General features: G+C 37.8%; 1 protein-coding gene across 23 annotated transcripts in view; it reads right to left on the bottom strand.

Annotated features, from left to right (window-relative positions):
• Ncor1 (nuclear receptor corepressor 1) overlaps positions 1-24,056 on the bottom strand; it is a 156,206-nt gene that overhangs the window by 108,693 nt on the left and 23,457 nt on the right. For all 23 annotated transcript variants that reach the window (XM_048448195.3, XM_048448196.3, XM_085695065.2 and 20 more), the window contains exons 3-5: positions 17,569-17,699; positions 10,823-11,015; positions 4,192-4,374 (exon numbers count right to left, since the gene is read on the bottom strand). In XM_048448195.3, the coding sequence (XP_048304152.2) occupies positions 4,192-4,374; positions 10,823-11,015; positions 17,569-17,699 (507 nt within the window). The remainder of the gene's footprint in view (positions 1-4,191; positions 4,375-10,822; positions 11,016-17,568; positions 17,700-24,056) is intronic.

The following is a 24,056-nucleotide window of genomic DNA, read 5'->3' as shown; positions in this document are numbered from 1 at the left end:
GCAATGCCCATCAAAATCCCAGCAACATTGTTCACAGCCCTCGAAAGAACAGTACTCAACTTCATTAGAAAAAAACAAAAAACCCAGGATAGACAAAACAATTTTGTACAATAAAGAAATTTCTTTTCTTTTTTTTTTCTTTAGTTTTTCGAGACAGGGCTTCTCTGTAGCTTGGGAGCCTGTCCTTGAGCTAGCTCTTATAGACCAGGTTGGTAAACAACTTTATTTTATAAGCACTGGTGTGAAGGTGTCAGATTCCCTGGAACTGGAATTATAGACAGGCACGAGCTGCCATGTGGGTGCTGGGAATTGAACTCGGGTCCTCTGGAAGAGCAGCCAGTGCTCTTAACCACTGAGTCATCTCTCCAGCTAAAGAAATTTCTAGAGGCATCACAATCCCGACTTTAAACTCTTCTACAGAGCTACAGTACTGAAAACAGCCTGGTATTGGCATAAAAACAGACAGGAGGACCAATGGAACCGAATTGAAGACCCAGATATCAATCCACTTACCTACAAACACCTGATTTTTGACAAAAGAGCAAAAAATATAAAATAGAAAAAGAAAATATATTCAAAAAATAGTGCTGCCATAACTGGATATCAACATGTAGAAGAATGAAAATAGATTCATATCTATCGCTATGCACAAAACTCAAGTTCAAATGGGATCAAAGACCTCAACATAAAACCAACTACACTGAACCTCATAGAAGAGAAAGTAGGACGTACAGTTGAACGCATTGAAACAGGAGACCACTTCCCAAATATAACCCCAGTAGCACAGACACTGAGAGAAACAACTAATAAATAGGACCTCCTAAAACTGAAGAGCTTCTGTAAAGCAAATGACACAGTCAACAAGACAAAACGACAGCCTACAGAATGGGAAAAGATCTTCACTAACCCCACATCAGACAGAGGTCTTATCTCCAAAATATACAAAGAACTCAAGAAATCAGTCATCAAAAGAACAAATAATCCAAAACAAAAAACAAAACCGGGGTACAGACCTAAACAGAGAACTCTGAGCAGATGAATCTAAAATGACTGACAGACTCTTAAGGAAATGCTCACCATCCTTAGCCATCAGAGAAATGCAAATCAGAACAACTCTGAGATTTCATCTTACACCTGTAAGAATGGCCAAGATCAAAAACAATGATGACAACTTATGCATGAGAGATTGTTGGGTAAAGGGAACACTCCATTGCTGGTAGAAGTGGAAACTGGTACAGTTGTTTTGGATATCAGTATGCACATTTCTCAGAAAATTAGGAAACAACCTTCCTCAAGACCCAGCAATACCACTTTTGGGCAAATACCCAAAGGATGCTCAATCATGCCACTAGGACATGTGCTCAACTATATTTACAGCAGCATTATTTTTAATAGCCAGAACCTGGAAACAACCTAAATGCCCCTCAACAGAAGAATGAGTAAAGAAAATGTGGTACATTTACATAATGGCGTACTATGCAGCAGAAAAAAATAATGACATCTTGAAATTTGCAGGCAAATAGATGGAGCTAGAACACATCATATTGAATGAGGTAACCCAGACACAGAAAGACAAATATGTACTCACTCATAAATGATTTTTAGACATAAAGCAAAGAAAAACCAACCTACAGTTCACAATCCCAGAGAAAATACACAACAAAGAGGACCTTAAGAGAGACATACATGGATCTAATCTACATGGGAAGTAGAAAACGACAAGATTTTTTGAGTAAATAGGGAGCATGAAGATCATGGGAGGATAGAAGGGGAGGGGAGAGTAAGGAAGGGTAGCAGAGAAAAATATATAGCTCATTAAAAACAATTTTTAAAAAAACTAGGATCATGTTTATCATAAAATAGTTAGGATCAACATGCTAAAACAATAAAATTTATACAAGAAAAGGCACTAAATTTTTTGACTTTCTATTTGACAACAGTTCTTAGCAAAGACAACAAATTTTTAAACGGAAATAAATTAGTCAGGAGTGGTGACGCTCACCTTCAATCCCAGCACTCAGGAGAAAGAGGCAGGCAGATATCTGAGTTCGAGGCCAGCTTGGTCTACAGAGTGAGTTCCAGAACAGCCAAAGCTACAAAGAGAAACTCTGTCTTGAAAAACCAAAAAGAAAAAAACAAAAAACAATACAAAACAAAACAAAGCAAGCAAAAACAAAAAAAACAAAAAAACAGCACTCAATAAACAGAAGGAGGGGAATCAAGAGTTCAACACCAGGCGGTGTTCCATAGAGATAATCCCTCTATACCACCCGTGTCAAACAGGGAGAGGGTAGTAAGAGGAGAGAAAACTAATGCTGGCAAAGAAATAGAACAAGAAAAACCCTCATAATTACAAGCAGTTTCATAGTCCCTACATCCTTAAACCTGATTTTACCATATGACTCATCAATTCTACTCCTAGGTAAATATCCAAAAAAACTGAAAAAAATAAATCAACATAAAAAAAGGTACATGAATGTGACAGCATAATTTAAAAAAGAAAATAAAAGTAGCCATGGAAGAAAACTGGTTAATTTCAGTTTGTGCTTTTTACTTACATTTTTTTTTATAATAAAGCTTTAAATTTAGATATAGAATTGCAGAGTTTGATTCCCAACACCCACATCAGGAAGACCATAACTACCTGTAACTCCTGCCCTCAAGAAATCTGACACTTTTTTATCCTCTAAGGGCACCCGTACGCATATACATAATTAAGAAATAAACCTTGAAAAAAGATAGAGACAACCCAAATGTCTACCAACTAATGAATAGATGAGTAAAATGTAGTATGATTGGTTCTACAATGAAATCAATATAGTATCAATTTTAAAATGTTGATGCAAATACATCATAGGCAATTCTTTTTTGTGCTTGTTTTTTGTTTTTTTTTTGTTTTTTTCTAGACAGGGTTTCTCTGTAGCTTTGGAACCTGTCCTGGAACTAGCTCTTGTAGATCAAGCTGGCCTCGAACTCACAGAGATCCACCTGCCTCTGCTTCCTGAGTGCTGGGATTAAAGGCAATTCTTGAGACTATGTCATACACTTCTATTTAACTAAACAGGCAATTCATTGAGACAGAAATAGAAAAGTAGGTTCCAGAAGTTAGAAGTGTTAGAATCAGACACCAAGTACTAAAGAATAATGGGTTTCTTTTAGAAGTTACAAAATGTTCAAGATTCAATAATGGTGATAATCTGCAAAAAGTTATGAATATATTACAAATACTTAATGGCACACCTTGAAAGAATAAATACTGTGGTGTGAATTACATTCTAGTTTTAAAAGGTGCTTCACTGATCTAATTTCGATAGAATGAGTCTATAGTCCCAGCTACTCAGGAAACGAAGCAGGGGGATCATTTGAACCTATTAAGTTTAGTGTCAACCTAAGCAAATTTATTACCAACCTAGGCAACATAATCAATGAGAACTTATCTCAAAAACAAACAAAAAAAGTTCAACTCCCTCCTCAAATGACTATTGAAAAGAAAGAAATGATATGCTAGGAAATCTTAAAAGTGAAGGAAAAAACCCTAGAGAATACCTGCCACATAATACAGAGGCAAAACATGAAAATAAGTTCAGCCTCATTCCTAATCAAGACAATGCAAATTAATTAAAACCATATATAAAACTATTTCACACCCAGGTCAAAAAAGAAAAGTCATCATGTAAAGACAAGGATATGCACAACCTGGTAGGCATATGTGCTGCCATTGGACTATAAAATAAATTACCATTTTAGCAACCTTAATATCTACTGCACAGAGACACCATACTGCATAGTACAGCAGGAGAAATAAAGCAATGAAACCAAAGAAACGAGCAGCAATGAAGAATAAGTAGAATACAAGTCATATGAAAAGGCATGGCTGCTTTTCTTAGCAACTTCTAGAACACAGCTACGTTAAGAAAGGAGTGTACCCGCCCTGTGGGAAGTTCAAGTTCCTCTCCCCTCCCTCCAGGTCTAGGAAGGTGAGCATCCAAACAGACTAGGATCCCAAAGATCCAGTACATGCAGAGGAAACAAGTTCCAGTGCCATTATCAATGGCTTAGGGCTGGAGAGGGAGGAGAGGGAGTCAGGGGAGTGGAAGGGTATTGGGAGGAGGGGTGGAAGTGGAAACTTTTATAAATTAATAAAAAATAAAAATAATTTAAAAAAAGAAAAGAAAGGAGTGTACCACTTACTTGCTTCTTTTTCAGTTTAAGGATCTGCTGCTCCACTTTTGCAATCTCTCGATCTACCCGATCCATACTCTGTATTAACTCTTCCTTTGAAAGCTTTGAAGGTGAGGCATTTTGATCATCTCCACATGGTTGCCCAGCCAGTGGAGAGGATGGAGCTTCATGTTTGCCTCCAAATGCTGGATCCTTTACAAGAAAAATCAGAAACAACAATTTATTTCTCACAAACAGCCAATGTTAACATCAAGACTGTTCTAACAGAAAATGTAAACTTTAAAGCACAGCAGAATCTGCCTGTGACTCCCAGCATATAAACAGCGTTTATTGGTCGCAATGGTAAATGAAGACAGTGAATATGTCAACTACCGTACCTAAGATGACATAAACAGACACCACCATACCTACACTTCAACAGCCGTGTACTGTTTCTCTAATGGTAATCCATTCTCATATTCACACATACTTGCAAATATATATAAAACAAAATACAGATGTTTATACTATTTTTATAGCTTGAATATATCATTCATTATTCTTTTTTTTTTTTTTTAAGATTGCCTGTGTGTTGGGTAGCCAGGCAGTGGTGGCGCACGCCTTTAATTCCAGCACCTGGGAGGCAGCAGCAGGCAGATCTCTGTGTGTTCAAGGCTAGCCTGGTCTACCAGTTCCAGGACGGCCTCCAAAGCTACACAGAGAAACCCTGTCTCAAAAAAAACTAAAAGAGAGAGAGAGAGAGAGAGAGAGAGAGAGAGAGAGAGAAGACTGTATTTGTGTGTCCATTGACCTTACCATTATTAAGCCAAGAGTTCCTATCAAAAAAAATTTGGGGGGGGGTCCATAAGTATAACTCAGTGACAGAGGACGTGTTCAGCATGGTGAGGTCCTGAGTTCAATCTCTAGCACCAAATGTCTTCAGTATTTCCAAGGACCAAAACTAAGGTATGGAAGTCATACAACATACAGCACATGTGTCATCTCCTTAGCATACAACATTTTCCCACACATTTATCAAGAAAAAATCTTTATCCCATTGTACCTACAAATCAGCAGTGATCCATTAACAGAGAATGGAAATCCCTCTACCAAAAGTCCACAACATCATCCCAACATAGACGACACAAACAATTTCCAGTCTAAGATAAGGATACAATCAGCTTACTAGACACATAATTTTGGGAGAAGGTACTAGCTTTCTCTAGGTTACAGAAAGTTCAGAGCAAGAATAGCTAGAAAGACTACAGAACCCAAAACATACCAAATGACTAATCACATTCAAAAGATAAGAAAAAGTTCTGAACCGTGAGTGCCATGGGAGACAAATCCCTGTCCCAAAACATCTTGGTATACAATTTTCAGCTAAAACATATGTAATACTAAAAAGCCTCATAACACATAATATAAAAGGCATTCTAGGTAAAATAAAATCATAGCTATACCATAAACCTGTAGAAATCTATAAATAAAGCATAACAAAAACAGTAATAACTCTGCTAGACTCACTAATGCAATTAAGTTCCAGTATGTTTGCATTTAGTATATAAACCCCAGCTTCCTCTACTAAAATGTAAATTCTTGAGCTTCCTCTATTAAAATGTAAACTACACTGGCTTTAAAAGAGAATCACATTTTTTACAAATAAAAAAATCAAATTTTGGCTGTGACTACTACCATCAACCTTCAAAAGCTAAAGGACAAGAGAATGTATCTGTATGGCATCGCTACAGGAACTCAAATCTCCATCAACATTGCACAAGAGAGAACAAATCAGTGGGCTAATATTTGCAAAAAATGAAGAATACATAATTTTTAAATTTTCTTGTTATGAAGGCTTTATAATAATGAGAGTTTATTTCTGAGAGCTTTGAAATATTAATGTGCAACAAAAAAAAATTGTGTATTTTTTTTCAAGACAGGGTTTCTTTTCAAAGTAGCCTTGGCTCTCCAGGACCTAGCTCTGTACACCAAGCTGGTCTCAAACTCAGAGATCCGCCTACCTCTGCCTCCCAAGTGCTGGAATTAAAGGCGTGTGCCACAACTGCCCAGAGAGAACACTCATTCACTTTCCCACCACATGCATATAAGATAGTTTGTCACAGAGATATGTATTCTGACCAGTGAGTTATGAAAATGTTAATAAAAACTTGTTCTGAAATTTGTATTACTCACATGCTAAAAACTTACAAATTACTAATTTCGAACTGATTCCCTTTCTGGATAAACAGTAAAAAATATTTAACAAAAAAAAAATTTCTTGAATGCCTCCTTTTATGACAGGATCCAATACACAGTGCTGAGTTTACAGCCCTGTATTGGACCAGCCTGATGGCTACTTAGAATCAGATTTCCTTTTTTGGAGAAGCAGGGCATGTGCATGTGTCTACGTTTTTAATTATATACTTAGAGTTCATTTTTATAAACACAAAGAAAGAACGGATATAAAGGAAGGAGAGGAACAGAGTAGATGGACCATGAAGCACAGAAAGGCGTTGGGAAATCTGCATTCTCATTCCAACTCAAGAGACATAACCTACAGTCACTCAAGCTTTTACTAGTGTGTTTTCTCAACTATAAAATGGAAATAACTCATATACAATGAGCATGCCACATTTTAATGAATGAGTTTTAAGATCCCTTTTCTACAGCTATAAATTATATATGGGATAAATTACTCTGTATCAGAAGACGCTATATTTTTGTACAACAAGGTCTTTCTTTTAAACCCCAGAACTGTAACACTGATATTTCACGTGGTGTGGTATATCTCACAACTCCCAGAGGCTTACCTAATTACTACCTTACCACAAAGGGCTTGTGCCCACTCAATATATTATCTCAACAAGTTAAATGACAAAAGCTCAGGTCACTGGTTTTTTGTTATATTTGCTTTCTCTTTATGCACACAGTTTTTATTTCCTTTCTGGCTGAACTACCTGAAAATAAATTATATATAAATACTGATTGTCTTTTAAATTAATTTTGGAAGTAAGAAAAGTATGTATGGGTTATGACCCATGAAGTTGTATAATTAAATGGAAGATCATGAAAAAAGTGTTATTAACAAAAGGTGTCTGAGCCAGGCGGTGGTGGCGCATGCCTTTATTCTCAGCACACAAGAGGCAGAGGCAGGCAGTTCAAGGACTGCCTATTCTACAAAGCTAGTTCCAGGACAGCTAGGACTGTTACACAGAGTAATCCTGTCTCTCGAGGAGGGGTGGGGTGTGAATGCACAATAATCAAAAATTAATTCAAAATGTATAATGAATTTGGGGTTTCTGACAGTACTTGTTATACTGCATCTCAGTTTTACTCCAGCTGGGTTCTAAACATACATGTACACTTTACACTGTGGATGACATCCTACAAAACACGTTGCCTTTGTAGGATGACATCCTACAAAACACGTTGGCTTAGATTCAGGACTACTATATGCTGAGGCTGCTAAATGACTCAATGAAAAAAGCACTTGTTATGCAGACGTAAGGACAGGCTGGGTGGTGGTGGCACACATCTTAATCCCGGCACTCAGGAGGCAGAGGCAGGGGGATCTCTGAGTTTGAGGCCAGTCTGGTCTACGGAGTGAGTTCCAGAACAGCCAGGGCTACACAGAGAGACCCTGTCTAGAGAGAGTAGAAGGACAGGAATTTAGATACCCAGCACACATGGACAAAGCCGAGTAGGTGTGGTAGCCTACCTATAACCACAATGTTCAGAAACCAGGACAGAATTTCCCAGGGAAAACTGGCTAGATTCACTAACTCCCACCTTGATAAATAAAATAAAGTGGAGAGCTATCAAAAAAGGTACCCAACATCAGCCTCTGGTTCTACAATACAAGCACACTCATACATAAGCCCTCATACATGCAAATATGTATACATGCATGCACACACACCGTGCATATAAACTAAAAAAAAAAGCTACTGTGTAAGGTGAAACGTTTTCACTATACAACATTGTCTGATCATATAGAAAAAAAATAGTTTAATTACAGAAATAAAAAATAAATATTTTCATAATATCATTACTTAACATGTGTCAAATTAATGTATGTTTAGACTGTGTTACAATGTTTGGTTTTAGACATTATTAGTTGAGCTGCTGGCTTGAGTTTCAGAAAAATTAACTGAGGTCAAGTAAGATGACTCATGTCTCTAATCCTAGCACTAGGGAGGTATAAGTGGGAGGATTAGGAGTTCAAAACCAGTCTTGTCAAGAAAGAAAATCTGAGGCCAGCCTGGATTATGAGATATTTTTTAGAAAGCAAAGGGGCAGGGGATGTCACTAATTAAATTTTGAGTTGGGATTAATTCAAATTTCTAACAATTTTTGAAATGGCCCTAATCATATTTCTGTCATTTGTACAAACAAGCATTCGAAGTACTAACAATTATGAAACCGAAATACCCGTAAACGCTGAGAAACACTAGAGTATCAAGTATTCAACAAAGATTTACTTCTTTGTGTAAAATTAAAACATGCAGCAGAGTGTGGCATCTTACATCTATAATCCTAGCACTTGGGGAGGCAGAGGCAAGAAGAATTACTATAGATTTGAGACCAGTCTGGACTACACAGTAAAAAGTAGAAATGAAGACAAGGCCAGAACTGGCCCAGCAGGTAAAGGCACTTATAACCAAGCCTGACAGTCTGAGTTTAACAGAATCCACATGGCAGAAAGAAAGGGCCAACTCACAAAAGCTATCCTCTTCCCTACACACACACACACACACTCTCTCTCTCTCTCTCTCTCTCTCTCTCTCTCTCTCTCTCTCTCTCTCTCTCAAATAATTTACCCTTAAATGGGAGAGGTGGCTTAGTGGTTAGAGCACATACAGCTCTTGCAGAGAGGACCCAAGTTTGGTTCCTAGCACTCATGTCAGGCGGTTCACAACTGCTTGTTAACTCCAGCTCCAGAGGATCTGATGTCCTTCTCTGGCTTTCTCAACTATCTACCCTCACATGTCCAGATTCAGACATACACACACACATATAATTAATTTTTTAAAGACAAAATTATATAGAAAACCATTAATATATATTAGTAAGAAGATTACAAGGGTAGAAATGCAGCTCAGTACTAAAATAGTATACAAGTTCCTACACCAGAAAAAAGACAGAAAAGATTAATGTCTCGTTACTGAAGAGTTTCTTAAATTGTTTATTCTAAAATAAATATCCACTCATGCTAAACATCTGCTAATGTACAGATTTAATGAGATGTAAACAGATAATCAAAATCATAGCCATAGCAAAATAACAAGAACATAAAAGAGACATACATTCAACAAAAGAAGGTAATAAACACAAGAGGGAAATTATTTGACCTCAAAAAAAACCTGTCATAAGTTAGTAAAATACATTATTCAAATGTCATAAAATATATTTAATATTTAAAGCAGTTAGATAATGATTTAGTTATAATTAATAATAATTATTGTGATGGGTGCATTTGAGATGGGACCAAGTAAAAGGGACAGATGAGAGGGGTGCTGGAAAAATAATAATAATAATAATAATAATGTGTTGTGTACTTTGAAAGTTGTGAAGATTTTAGTTGTTAATGACACAAACTAATTTTAAGTACATAAAGTGATAGATATGCCAATTATTTGATTTAATCATTCCACAACGTACATATATCAAAAATATCACACTGTACACTGGCACTGGAACTAGCTCTTGGTTAACAACTAATGAGAACAAGAGGCTGTCATCAACAAGTTATAAATGACAGAAAGTATTTTTTCTTTCACAATCTCTTTTTTTCTTTTCTTTCTTTAAAATAACAACAAAAAAGGCCTCATGTATCCCAAACAAGCCAAAAATAGCCTGCTTCCCAGGTGTGCGTATCACCATGCCTATAGTGCTGGGAAATCAACTCCAAAGTTTAAGTGTGTAACAGTTATATAACTCTGGAACCATTTTCTTTGGATAAAAATTAGAAAAAGTCAAACCTTAAATAACACTTCATCCTATGTACACTATGTATCCTATGTTAATAAATTAAAAGGGTTTTTTTTTTAAATTAACAAAATTTGCTAGGCATAGTAGAGTGCTGAGAATTCAGAGGCAGGAGGATTTTTGTGAGCCAGCTTGATCTACACAATGAGTTTCAGACCATCTGGGCTAGATGTGGAGACCCTATCTTAAAGGGTAAAAAATCTTCCCCAAACAAAACTCAGACAGTAAGGGTGCTGGCTGCAAACCCTGGGACTCACAGGGTGGAAGGAGAGAAGTGAGTCCTGAGAGCTATCCTCTGATCTTCATCTACATGCATGTCATACTGCATAAGCTCTCCCTACCACCACACAAATAAGTGAAATATGACAAAACTGACAGTCTTCAGTACCTCTGACCACATTTTTCGGTACAGCCACACAAAATGCATGAGAAATAGTCATAAGAGACTTCTTTATTGAACTCCTCAAACTGTTTTCACTTACCAAAAAGTCAAAGGTACTAACTGCAATCTGGAGTTGTGGTTTATAGTTTTGCTTAACAATGTTTTGCTCTCATAGCACTAACCTTTACAGGCTGCTGTAATGTGGACTTTTCTTTTAGGTATTGAGCCTGAAATATGGTTACATAAACATTACAGTCCTAAGCTCCACAGAGTAAGAAAACAAACATTTACCTTCTTAGCATCTGCAGACGACCTCAACCCTTCTGGCAGCGTGTGAACTAAAGGTAAAACCGCAGCACTAACACGCTGGAAATGGGCATCAGAAACTGGCTCCAAGCGTGGTCGCTTGGACTCCAAGGAATCATGATCCACTGGTGAGGGACCTGAGTGAAACTGTTCATATCCAGTTCTTCTTTCTTGAGGCCTAAAACAAAAAAAGAAAAAAAGAAAAAAAAAACCTGAAAATTAAGTGACATTTAACTCCTTGCTAACACCACAACTTAGACTTCAGAATGAATGAAAGGTTATGCTTACTTTCAGAGTGAATTGCCACTCCCTCTACCTATGCCCAACTAATATCCAGGCACACCCAATTTGTTATCCATATACCACATGCATCCCAGGATACCTATGCATGAAGCATTTGTAAATAATGAAGTCGTGTCATAATGTCAAAAGGCTAGACACATCTGAACCGCACCTGAATATTATTAACACTTCTAACCAATGTCGCTTTGAGAAGTTCTATAGACAAATCTAGAAATGAAAGTCTTAACACAATATTTTTATTTGTAAAAATATACATAAAACATATTTTAAGCATACAAGCACAAGGACCTGAGTTTAGATCATCAGACCCTATGTAAAGCTGGCCACTTAACTACACTCATGTGCGCACAAGAGTATACACAGATTTTTTTTTTTAAGGCTTTTATTTTAGCTAGGCAGTGGTGGTGGTAACACACCTTTTAATCCCAGATCTAGGGAGGCCGAGGCAGGCAGATCTCTAAATTCAAGGCTGGTCTAGTCTATAAAAGTGAGTTCCAGGACAGCCAGGGCTATTCAGAAAAACAAAAATACAAACAAATAAAAAAGATTTTTAAACCAGGCAGTGCTGAGGCACGCCTTTAATCCCAGCACTCATGAGGTAGAGGCAGGTGGCTCTCTGGGAGTTCAAGGCCAGACTGGTTTACAGAGTGAGTTCCAGGATAGGCTCCAAAACTACACAGAAAAATCCTGTCTCAAAAAAAACAAAACAAAACAAATTTATGTGGATGATCATTTATCTGCACATAAATAAGTGCATCACATGATGCCTGGTGCCTGAAGAATTCAGAAGAGAATGTCGATTCACAGAACTGGAGTTACTAATGGTTGTGAGTCATTATGTGGACAAACTTGGGCCCTCTGCAAAAGCAGCAAGTGCTCTCAAACACTGAGCCACCTCAACTCCCCCACACAGACCTTTTTTTATTTAAATGTTTTAAGAGTTATTTAAATAAAAAACATTTTATTTAAATGTTTTAAAACCAAATTAATGAAGACAAAAGAATAAGAACATGATCCAAAGCTAAACTAACCAAGACAAACACCCTCTACTAAGCAGACAGAAGTAATTTATCAAAGATTAGCAGCTGGCCAAGCTCTTGATACCAAGAGATTTGAGCTACTCTTAACTTTGGTCAAAAAAGCTTCTTATTGCACAGAGTAGTGTTTATATCTGTTCAAAGTGCTGACAAGAAGTAACTGTGAGTGTTCAGTTATAGATTTGACATATACATTACACACACACACCCTCCAAGATTCAGGGAACATCATAGCAGAGGAAGTAGAAAGTATGTAAGAGCTTGGGCTAGAGAGAAGGCTCAGTGGTTAAAACACCTACTGGTTAGTCTTCCAGTGGACCCAGGTTCAATTCCAAGCACCCACACAGTAGCTCACAACTATCTATAACTCTAGTTCTAAAGTATCCAAAACCCTCTTCTAGTCTACTGAGTACCAGGCAAACATGTGGTACACACACATACTTGCAAGAAAAACACCAATATGATAAAAAATAATAATAATTAAATTTCTTTTAAGAATGTAAGAGTCAGGAAGGAGTAGGAGATTGTAAGGAGGAGTGCTGTGAAATGCTGGCATCTGAACAGGACACGGCTGTCATACTCAGGAACTCAAAGCAGCCATGGTAACACACAAAAGATCCAGCCAGTTAAAAATCCCAGCATGGAGAGGGGAAAAGCTCCTGATGACCCAACACAGTTAAGGAGCTGTTGGCAGTTAGTGGTTGCTGACAGGAGTTAATCACTTTTCTTTAAGAACGATGCTCATGCCCTCATAGATGTATTGGTCTGCAGATGGGCAACACTTAAACGTTAGTGGGTTACAAAAGAAAAAAAGAAAAAAGAAAGAAAAAAAAAGAGGAGGAGGAAGAAGAGGAGGTGAGAAAGATAAAATTGGGAGAAAATGTGTTGAGGAGGCCTGAAGGGGGAGTGGATATGATCAAGATCCATTGCACACATGTATGAAATTTTCAAAGAATTAAAAATTAAATTCAGCCTTTGTTGTGACGCTAAAGGCCACGGCAATCAATACAAAACATAAAATACAAGCTATCCCAAGGCCACAGGAAATTTTTCAATGTAATTTCAAATTTTTACCTTTCTATAAACAACTGTGACTTTCCATGACAGTATGACAAGCAGTGTCTAAGCCACGTAAGAGTCCATTGATCTAGGAACCCTCATTCAGTCTACAGTCCTACAAAAGTGTAACTTGCCACTGTGGACACATTTAGTTGATAGAATGCCTACCTAGCACACAAATAGTACTAGATCTACCACAGATGCCAGACTGATGTAGGTGGGCCTTCTGTTATGTGTTATTTTCATTGGTTAATAAAGACACTGCCTTGGCCCTTTGATAGGACAGAAAATTAGGTAGGCGGAGTAAACAGAACAGAATGCTGGAAAGAGGGCAATGAGGCAGACGCCATGGAGCCAGCCACCAGGTCAGACATGCTGAATCTTTCCCGGTAAGCCACCACCTTGTGGTGGTACACAGATTATTAGAAATGGGTTAATCAAGATGTGAGAGTTAGCTAGTAACTAACTCTCTAGAGATAATGGGCCAGGCAGTGTTTAAATGAATACAATTTGTGTGTTGTTATTTCCGGGGCTAAGCTAGCCATGCGGGAGCCGGGCGGGACTAAAAGCAGGCCTGCCCACAGCTCATTACTACACCAGACAGAGTAGAACACACCTTTAATGTCACCATTCAGGTAGAGAAAGAGAGAAAGTGTGTGTGTAAAACATCAAATACATTTTACTTATAACAACTCTTGCCTGTGTGATTTATCAAAACCAGAAGGTGAAGCACACCCAATAATGGAGAAGAACAGAAGCTAGAACTGAAGATGATCATAATGATAAATTTTAAAAATAAAAAATATTCAAAAATAAACTAGAAGGCAAGGGAAAGAATTATGAAAAACACTAAAATGATGTTTAAAGAGTTACCTTAAAATTCTATTTTAGAAAAATAAAATTACTGTGTGTACACTTTTCAAAGACAAGATTTTAAACATACCTTACTTGTGTGTATTTGTAAACTGTGCTTTTTTTATTCTATCAATGTTTAATATTTCCAGGTGTTAGAGATCCACCATTTAAATTTTAGTTTCATATTTAACATTGCATAATGTGGATTTTTAAAATTTACATAAGCTTATAACTATCAGTCCTTTACCACAGCTTCCATTCTTTGTTTAGTTGGATTTCATCGCCTACAAATTCTATAATAAGTTTTGGTTGCTCAGTGTTTTCATGTCTAAAAATACCTGCCTGTTGCTTTAAGACTTAATTTTGTCTGGTATAATATTCTTGGATCTTAATTTCTTTTTCTCAGAATTTAAGCTATTGCTTCATTATCTCCTGCCATTAACTGAGCGCTATTCAAATTTAGAACCAGACACAGTTCCACCCTGAAAAGAACCTGGATTCCTCCTAGTCTTTTCCTTATCCTTGAACTTTAATAATTTATCCAGTATTGTGTCCGTCTGCTTTCTCTTGCAAAGGCAATGTGGAAGCCTAGTTCAGACAGTCTCTTCAGTGCAAAACTGTCCAAGAACGTTTTCCCTGCCATTGTCTTGTTGAAGGCAATGTGTTTGTTTGTTCTGGGCTAGAAGTTGTGATGGGCATGGCTTTCTTACTTTCCACACTATGCAGAAGCAGGAAGGGGAAAATTCTGTCGTTCTCACAACCTTTATTGAGAACCCTGGTCCACTATGACAGACATGTAAAGCACTCCTAGAGAAACTATTACTGTACAAATTGGTACATTATAAATGGCCTTCATGCAGCTGCAGAGAAACCAGGTGTCATAATGGATATCCAGGTCATCTGGCTAGGCAAGAAAACACCATTACCCACTGAGCCATTTCACAGGATAAAAAGTAGAATATTTTTTAAATGTCCATATTCCCTAAAGGTTAAAGTTCTTAACCTTCCTATTGCTGTGACCCTGTAAAACAGTTCCTCATGTTGTAATGACCCCTAACCATAAAGATATTCTGGTTGTCACTTCACAACTATAATTTTGCCACTGTTAGGAATCATACTGCAAATATTTTTAGAGATAGAGGTTTACCAAAGGGGTCATAACCCAGAGGCTGATAACCACTGACCTAAAGCACTATATACATTCAATGCTTTAAAATTATTACAAGGATATAATAATCAAAACAAACAATTGAGGGTCTAAAGAGATGGTTTAGTGGTTAAGAGCACTGGCTGATCTTTCAGAGGACCAGGTTCAATTCCCAGCACTCACATGGCAATTTACAACTCCAGTTCCAAGAGATCCAAAGTCCTCTTCTGGCCTCCATAGGCACTGCACACATGTTGCACAAACATCAAAACACCCATATATATTACATTTTAAAAAAGAAACGATAACATGGTATTGACTGAAAAATTTACAAACAAATTACCAGAAGGAAAGGGAAAGGCCAAAAACATGTGGGGATCTAATTTTTCATAAGCAAAACAAGAGGTCATAACAGAGAAAAAATAGTTTCTTTGGTATATCATGCTGAAAGAAAACTGGATTTCTACACACAAAAGAATGAAGACACACAATATAGAAAAATGAACTTAAAATAAAAGAAAATTAAACAAGGCTGAAAACTATGACATCCCAGAGAACACAGTGGGAAGACTCTAAGGCAGACTTTGGCCTTGGCAATGATTTTTTTCTAACATAACAAAATCCCAGGCCACAAATGCAAAAATAAATAAATTAGATTCATACCAAACTCAGAAGTTTCTGCTGGAGGCCCACCTGGGTCCTCAAAGCCCATGCAAGTGAAAGACAGCCATAGGGCCACCTTGGTCCTCAAGTCTCCGGGCTGGCGGAATATATCCAAGGGCCCATACCCACCTGGTGCCTTGTGACACTGGGAGGGTAGACACCATTATGATGAACAAACACATGGGAGAGAAAGAGAAGCAGACTGCTTCATGTGCTTTAGAAAGGTAGACCTGAAGAAGCAAAGGTGGTGAGGAACAGGCTAATGTGGGTGGCCAGCTTGCCACCTAGGACCACAGTGACATCTAAGCCTGGTCTGCTGCCAAGGGCCATTATCTGTTTTTGTGGTCCTACCCCAGCCATGGTTTGTGTTGATATTCACAGCCCATGTTCCCACCAAAGAACACAGATGCCCCAGGGTCTGGGTTGCCACCTATGGGATTCTTGCTAAATGGTATAAGAATAGCTTCTTGCCACCTCAAGAGGGGACAGTGGGTATGCTAATTTGTTCTTGGGCAGGGTCCTTTGCATTATCTACATACATATTCTTCTGTAACATCCTTTATATAAATATACACAATGATTTTTTTCCCTGTACTGGAGATGGAATTAAAGGCCTTAAGCTTGTCTGTCAAGTGCTATACCACTGAGAGATATCAAGCACCCCAATAAAGTTTACTTTAAATCAACAACATTAAGAGTGAAAATGAAATGTTTAGGGATAAGAAAGACCAGGGAGATCCAGCCTAGTGAGGACATTAGATTCCACTGACCTCCTTAGCCCTCAAGCCTATTAATAAAATGGATTTATCATCATATAGACATATATTATTTCATATTTATTTATATATTTATTAAATATATTTACACATTTACTGTATATATACACACACATATAAAATTTTTAAGCACTCTACACTCTGGTGGGTACAGCCACTTTGGAAATCAATCTGGAGATTCCTCAACAAAGTAGATATGGGTCTACCACATGAACTAGCCACTCCTGTGCATAAGCCGTAGGGAATCTATACCCTACAACAGAGACACTTCCAAATCCATGATCACTGAAATTCTATCACAATAGTTAGAAAACACAGCCAGCCCAAATGTCTATCGTTTGAAATGAAAATGTATGCAACTATGGAGAAAAATGAAAGTATAAAACTTGCAGGAAAGCCAGGCAGTGATGGTGCATGCCTTTAATCCCAGCACTCAAAAGGCAAATGCAGGCTGATCTCTTGAGTTTGAGGACAGCCTAGTCTACAAGAGCTAGTTCCAGGACAGGCTCAAGCTACAGAGAAACCCTGTCTCAAAAAAAATTGCAGGAAAATGGATAAAACTGGAAATCATACTGAGTGATGTAACCAAGGCTTAAAAAGTCGAAAATCGCATGTTTTCTCTTATATATAGATCCTGGCCCTGAGTCTTTTGTGTGTTTATCTGGAGTACCTAAGAAACCAGAATGGGAACAATGGTGTGGAAGTCACTGGGAGACAAGCAAGACAGTACCATATATAAGGTACATGGGGGAGGGAGGATACTCAAAGTGGAAAAGAACTCAAAGCACAAACTGTATAAAAGACCAGTTGCAGGTGTTAGAGAAAAATTAAAAATAATAAATGATGTAATTTAATTAATCCTAAGTAGAAACGTAAGAGAAAACCCATTACCTGTCAGAACCTGGGTGAAATTCTGAAAGCAAGGAAGGTCGTCTTCGAAGCTGCTGCTGCTGTTGCTGCAAAAGCTGTGATGCCTGACTAACTTCAATATGAGAAGAGCGATAGTCAGGGACTGCAAACTCCTGGTATTAAAATAATTGTAAGTTAACTATTAACTACAAATAAGAATAGCACCATGAAGTCAAACAAAGTAATTAAGAACCTTTATGAAAACAAACAGCAATGACAATTTTAATATTTTAATGAGTCGATTTTTCACCAACATTTTAATCATTTCTAGTAAGATCTGTTTTCCTTTATGTATATGTGTCTGTTGTTTTGGTATTTATTTGTTTGTTTGTTTGTTTATTGTTTTCTGAGACAGGGTTTCTCTGTGTAACAGTCCTAGCTGTACTGGAACAGCTCTTGTAGACCAGGCTGGCCTTGAACTCACAGAGATTCACCTACCTCTGCCTCCTGGGGTGCTGTGATTAAAGGCATGTGCCACCATCCCCCAGCCAATGAGTGCCTGTTGTTTGTGTGTGTGTGTGTGTGTGTGTGTGTGTGTGTGTGTGTGTGCGCGCGCGCGCGCGCGCGCGCGTGTGTGGTGCGCGCGCGCAGGTGGCTACCCTCAGAGCCCAGAAGAAGGTTTTGGAAGCTCTGAAGCTGGAATTATAGATGTGGGTGCTTGACACCTAATTCCAATCCTGTGAAAGGAGAGCAAGCACTCTTAACTACTGAGCCATCTTTCCAATCTATTATTTAAAACGTTTTACATGTATTTCTTGTGGAAATGGGAGCAGATTGTACACATGCCATGGCTTACATGTGAAGGTCAGAGGACAATCTGTGACAATCAATTCTCCCTTTCCACCATGTGGGTTCTGGGTATTGAACTCAAGTTGTAAGACCTGGCCAGGTTAGTGGATCAGCATTTAATTATTATTGTCAAAAATAAGTAATTCAAAATAAAATTTCAATGTCTATTTAACTATTTCTCTAATAATATGATAAATCCCAATCTAATTACTCACATAAGTAATTCTCAAATTCATGTGTCTAGTCTGAAATCTCAGAGTGAGCATGTGTAATCTCAGCACTCAGGAGACCAAGGCAAGTGAATCTGAGGTCAACCTGGGGTACATACTGAGATCTGGGCCAGCCTAGGGCCTTTCTCAAAACCAAACCAAATCAAAAAGGCCTTTAATCCCAACAATTGGGAGTCAGAAGCAGGCAGATCTCTGAGTTCAGAAACAGTCTGGCCTGCATGGGAACTCCAAGCCAGCAAAGGCTAGACCTAGACTTTAACCTTATCTCAAAATAAAAGAAAGGAAGGAAGGAAGGAGGAGGGGGGGGAGGGAGGAAGGAAGAATTCCAGTAGTAAATTCAAAACAAATTAGCTTGCAAAAACACGGAGGTTGTCTCTTTAGATCCATGTTTATTTACAAATGAAGCTGAAATCCAGAAAAATCAACTTACTAGTTGAGAGTCCTAGTTTCTTCCATCACAACCAAAGGAGAGTTTGGGGTGTGTGTGTGTGTGTGTGTGTGTGTGTGTGTGTGCGCGTGCGCGCGTGTGTATGTTTTGTGTGTGTATGGATATTGTGTTACATGTATGTTTTGTACCATGTGTGTGCCTGGTGCCCACAGAGACCAAAAGAAGGTGCTGATCTAATGCAGTGGTCTTCAAACTTCCTAACGCTATGGCCCTTTAATACAGTTTGTTCTTCATGTTGTGGTGACCCCCAACCAAAAAATTATTTCATTGCTACTTCATAACTGTAATTTTCCTACTACTGTGAACGATAAGGTAAATATCTGATATGCAGGATATCCAATATGTGACCCCTGTGGGGTTTGTGACAAACAGGTTGAGAACCACTAACCTAGTGGGGTTTTGGGGAGTATTTTTATTGTTGTTTTGTTGTTGTTTGCTTCTATATCTACTTTCTTGTTTTAGAGACAGCTAGGAGAGCTGTAAAATAAACGTATCAGGCTGGAAAGACAGGTTGGTAGTTAAGAGCAGCGATGTGGAATTCCCCTCTGTATGTTATGAATATGTTTTATTACCATTGGTTAATGAAGCTGCTTTGGCCTATGGCAGAACAGAATATAGCCAGCCAGGAAAACTAAACTGAATGTAGGGAGAAAGAAGGCAGGGTCAGGCAGATGCCATGTAGTTGCCAAAGGAAAAAGATGCCAGAACCTTACCAGTAAGCCACAGCTTTGTGGCGATACATAGATTAATAGAAATGGGTTAATAAATATGTAAGAGCTAGCTAGGGAATACACCTAAGCCATTGGCCAAACAGTGTGGTAATTAATATGGTTTTGGGCCTGGGAGGCCAGAAAACAGAAGCACAGTCTCCATTTACAGAGCACAGAGGACCTGATTTTGAGTCCCAACATTCATGATGCGCTGCTCACAACTGCCTGTAATTCCAGCTCCAAGGGAATTTGCTGCCTCTGGTCTCTGCAGGTACTACATTCACAGGTACAGATATACACAGAGACTCTAAAAATAATAAATCTTTAAAATATCATACTAATATAGCATGAATGAACAAAACATGTTAGATCTATAAAATATTATGCACCTATAAAAAAGTATAAAATATACTGGGCGTGGGGGCTCACATCTTTAATCCCAACAGTCCGGAGGCAGAGGCAAGCGGATCTCTGTAAAAAGTCAGCCTGGTCTACAAAGTGAGTTCCAGGACAGACTCCAAAGCTACACAGAGAAACCCGGTCTCAAAAAACAAACAAACAAACAAACAAAACAAATAAATAAAACATTGATCATACTAGAAATAGATACTATGTTTATTAATCCAGACTCAGAAGAGTAAATATTATTATTGTTCCATTTACATGAAATACAAAACACAAATTCCTTGAGACAAAAAGTAAACTATTGAATATCAGAAGAATGGTGTTTCATTGTAGGTGGTAAAACTGTTCTAGGTAGCACATGTATTACAAAGCTTTAGGATAGAAAATTTTACATTGTGTCAATTCTATATAAGAAAGAAGTTCTGAAAATCATAAACAGATAAAATTAAACTAAGGCTCAAATAGGAAGAGTCCTTTTCTATAAGCAGATAATTAAAAAAAAATTACACTTTACAGGTTACTTAAGAAGAAACCTTACAAATTTGAAAATATAAAAATTAAAAGAAGGGGCAGGAGAGATGGCTCAGTGGTTAAAAGCACTGGCTACTCTTCAGAGGACCTGGGTTCAATTTCCAGCACCCTCATGGCAGCTCACAACTGTCTGTAACTCCAGTTCCAGGGAATCTGATACTCTCACACCAATGCACATAAAATGAAAACTTAAAAAAAAAAAAGTGGTAAACTTTAAAAAAGAAAAAAAACCATTTAAAAACTTTTTAAATGTAACAAAGGAATTTATGTTCACGGAAAAAAGTAAAAGATTAAATGAAAGTAAAAGAGAAGAGTGGAAAGATTGAGTCAACCAGCAAAGCCCTTGCTCCGCAATCCTGACCACCTCATTTCAGTCCTCAGAACTTCCAAAGGGAGGAGAACCAACTCCTCAAAGTTGTCGTCAGGCTTCCACATGCATGCCATGGCACATGTCCTCCAGCACTCACATACATCATACATATATACACTATAGTACTAGTAAACATAAAATTTTGAAGTATAAAAAGATATGTCCTCAAAAAATATAACAAAAAGAGAATACCAGAGGTCTTTAATCACATTCAAAAAAATATAACAAAAAGAGAATACCAGAGGTCTTTAATCACATTCAGAGCATCAGAACACAGATACAAAAAATAATACCCACCACGACAGGTAATAGGCAATGTCCTAAGAAATAACACATCATTTCTCTGAAGTTAGAAATGACAATCCTTAAACTTAAAAGAACCAAGGAGAAAGGCCTAAGAAATTTTAAAAATTAGTACACAGACAATACATTAAAATTTTTAGAGGGCTGGAAAATGGCTCAGCAGGTAGAAGTACGTGCCACCAGATCTGAAAACCGATGTTCAATCCCTGGAAGCCCTATGAGGGAAGGAGAGAATAAACTCCAAGTTTTCTGACCTCCACATATGTACTGTGGCACTCATGAACACACATATACACATATGTAAATACATAATTCAAATTTAATTATTTTAGTGTAGGAAACCAAGGATAATGATTTACAAGTTCCAAATCCAAACACAGGCTTCCTACAAACAAGGGTCATAAGAAGGACACTGACTTATCAGCAGAAATAAACAGAAGCAAACAGAGCAGGTTCCAAGGAGAGCTTTAACTCTACAAGTTCAGAGCAAGATCATTCACTCAAGAACAATGAAGTTTCCCGAACTCAAGAACTCTGAAAATGGCCAGGCCATGGTGGCATATGCCTTTAATCCCAGCACTTGGGAGGCAGAGGCTGGTGAATCCCTGTGAGTTCAAGGCCAGCCTGGTCTACAAGAGCTAGTTCCAGGACAGCTAGAACTGCTACAAAGGGAAACCCTGTCTCAAAAAAGAAAAGAAAAAGAAAGAGAAAAGAAGAACTCGAAAACATATCAGTCACTGATGCTCTCTGAAAGGTTTTAAGGTTTTGAATTATTCAAAAATGACTGGTAGAAAAAAAGGACAACACAACAGAGTACAGCAGCTTCCAGTTTTGAGCATGTAACATTGTCTATCTAAACTGTCTCATGGGGGTTGTGGGGGAGACTTTAGAAAAATCATATGGTAGAATCTAGCTGGGCACAAGAGCATATGTCTAGAATCCCAGCACTCAACTTGAACTACGTAAGAAATACAAGGCTATACAGATATCTCACATAGATTAGACAGACAGACAGATGGTATAAAGGGGGATAGGGGTAAATAGAAACTATTTTCAGATAGTGGGCAATAGACTGTACAAGAGGTAACCTCTGAGAGAAAATTGTTTGTAAGCTTTCTGCCCAAAATTAATTTGAAAGTCTACAGCCCTGGGTATTCAAACAGGGCTCCACAATCAAGGCTATTGAAGACACAGTGATATAGGTTTGGAGGAATCAGAATTTCTAAAGACCTCTAGAGAGGAGGGAGTTACATATAAAAAGATTTCTTAAACACAAATTTGGCTCCCTTAAGTCTTTGCAGAGAGTGAAAAGTCAAAGGCTGGGTCAAAACTGTCTCTGATCAAAGAACAATTAGGGCAACCTATGACTTCAAGTCGTCCTGACCTATACAAACACAGAGACACATGCATTAATATAAACAAACAAAAAGCAACACAATAATCCAGGAAATCAGCAATCACATGGACAGCATTGGGGTAAGAAAAAAATAAAACACTAAATCATGATAAACATTGTCAATGTAGGAACAGAAAGCAACTTCAGCCAAACAAGGGCATCAACAAAAACATGCAAGTACATTGTTTTTCTGCAAAAACATTAAGAATATCCACATTCATTCCAAATCAGAACCATATTTCAAAGGAGTCCTCAGAAATATTCAACTGTATTTGATTGATAAATTTGCTTTCTTATTCACTAAGGTAAGCATTTCATTTGGGCTGTCTAGTTTTATGTCAACTTGACACAATCTAAAATCATTGGGAAGAAGGAACCTCAATTGAGAAAACGGCCCACCAAACTGGCCTATGAAGCATTGTCTTAACTGAAAATTGGTAAGGAAGGGCTCAGTACTGTGGGCAATGTCATCCCTGGGCAGGCATAAGAGAGCAAGCTAAGCACATCACCAAGATCCAGTCCATAAACAGCAGCACGTCTTCAGGCTTCTGCTTTAGTTCTGCCTCTGGTTCTATCCTCACTTCCCTCACTGATCAAGTATGACCTGATAGTTGTTAAGAAGAAATAAACCCTTTCTTCTTCATGTTGCTAATGGTCATAGTGTTTTATCTTAGCAATAGAAATCCTAAGAAACATTTCTTGCTTTCTTTTGTTTACTTTTGTGATAGAGACTGTCTACTTCCACTTGCTGAGTTCTAAAGCAGGCAGATGTCACCAAACTCAATATTCTTTCTGTATTTTCTTTAAATTTTTTACATTACTAGCTTTTGTCCAATAAGCTGGGAGTTCCACCTCATATTTCATTTTTGAAAAGGTTAAGTTATTCATAGAAACTTTCTCACATCTCCTTAAAGTAGAAGTGTTTATGCTGAAACTAATCAGAGGTCAAACTATCTAGCCAGTTTAAAACTCAACCAGAACATGGAATGTAAATATGGTGTTATCCTAGAAACTGTAGACAACTTACTCTTTCCTGTGAATAATTCCTAATTCAAAATCAGAGAGATAGGGCTAGTGACATGGTTCATCAGATGAAGGCACTATATAGCCAAGCCTGACAAACTGAGATCAATCCCTGGAACAAACATGGTAGCAAGAGATAACTGACTCCAGTCCTCTGATCTCCACATGTATGCCAGACCAAGCGCACATACAAAATAATACATAAATATATATATATACATATATATATATATATATGTATGGTGTGTGTGTGTGTGTGTGTGTG

The sequence above is a fragment of the Myodes glareolus genome, chromosome 9 (genome assembly GCF_982192425.1).
Source record: "Myodes glareolus chromosome 9, mMyoGla1.1, whole genome shotgun sequence".
In the NCBI taxonomy this organism is placed as follows: domain Eukaryota; kingdom Metazoa; phylum Chordata; class Mammalia; order Rodentia; family Cricetidae; genus Myodes; species Myodes glareolus.
Note: the sequence above shows the minus strand (reverse complement) of the source record. Positions and strands in the feature narration are given on the sequence as shown.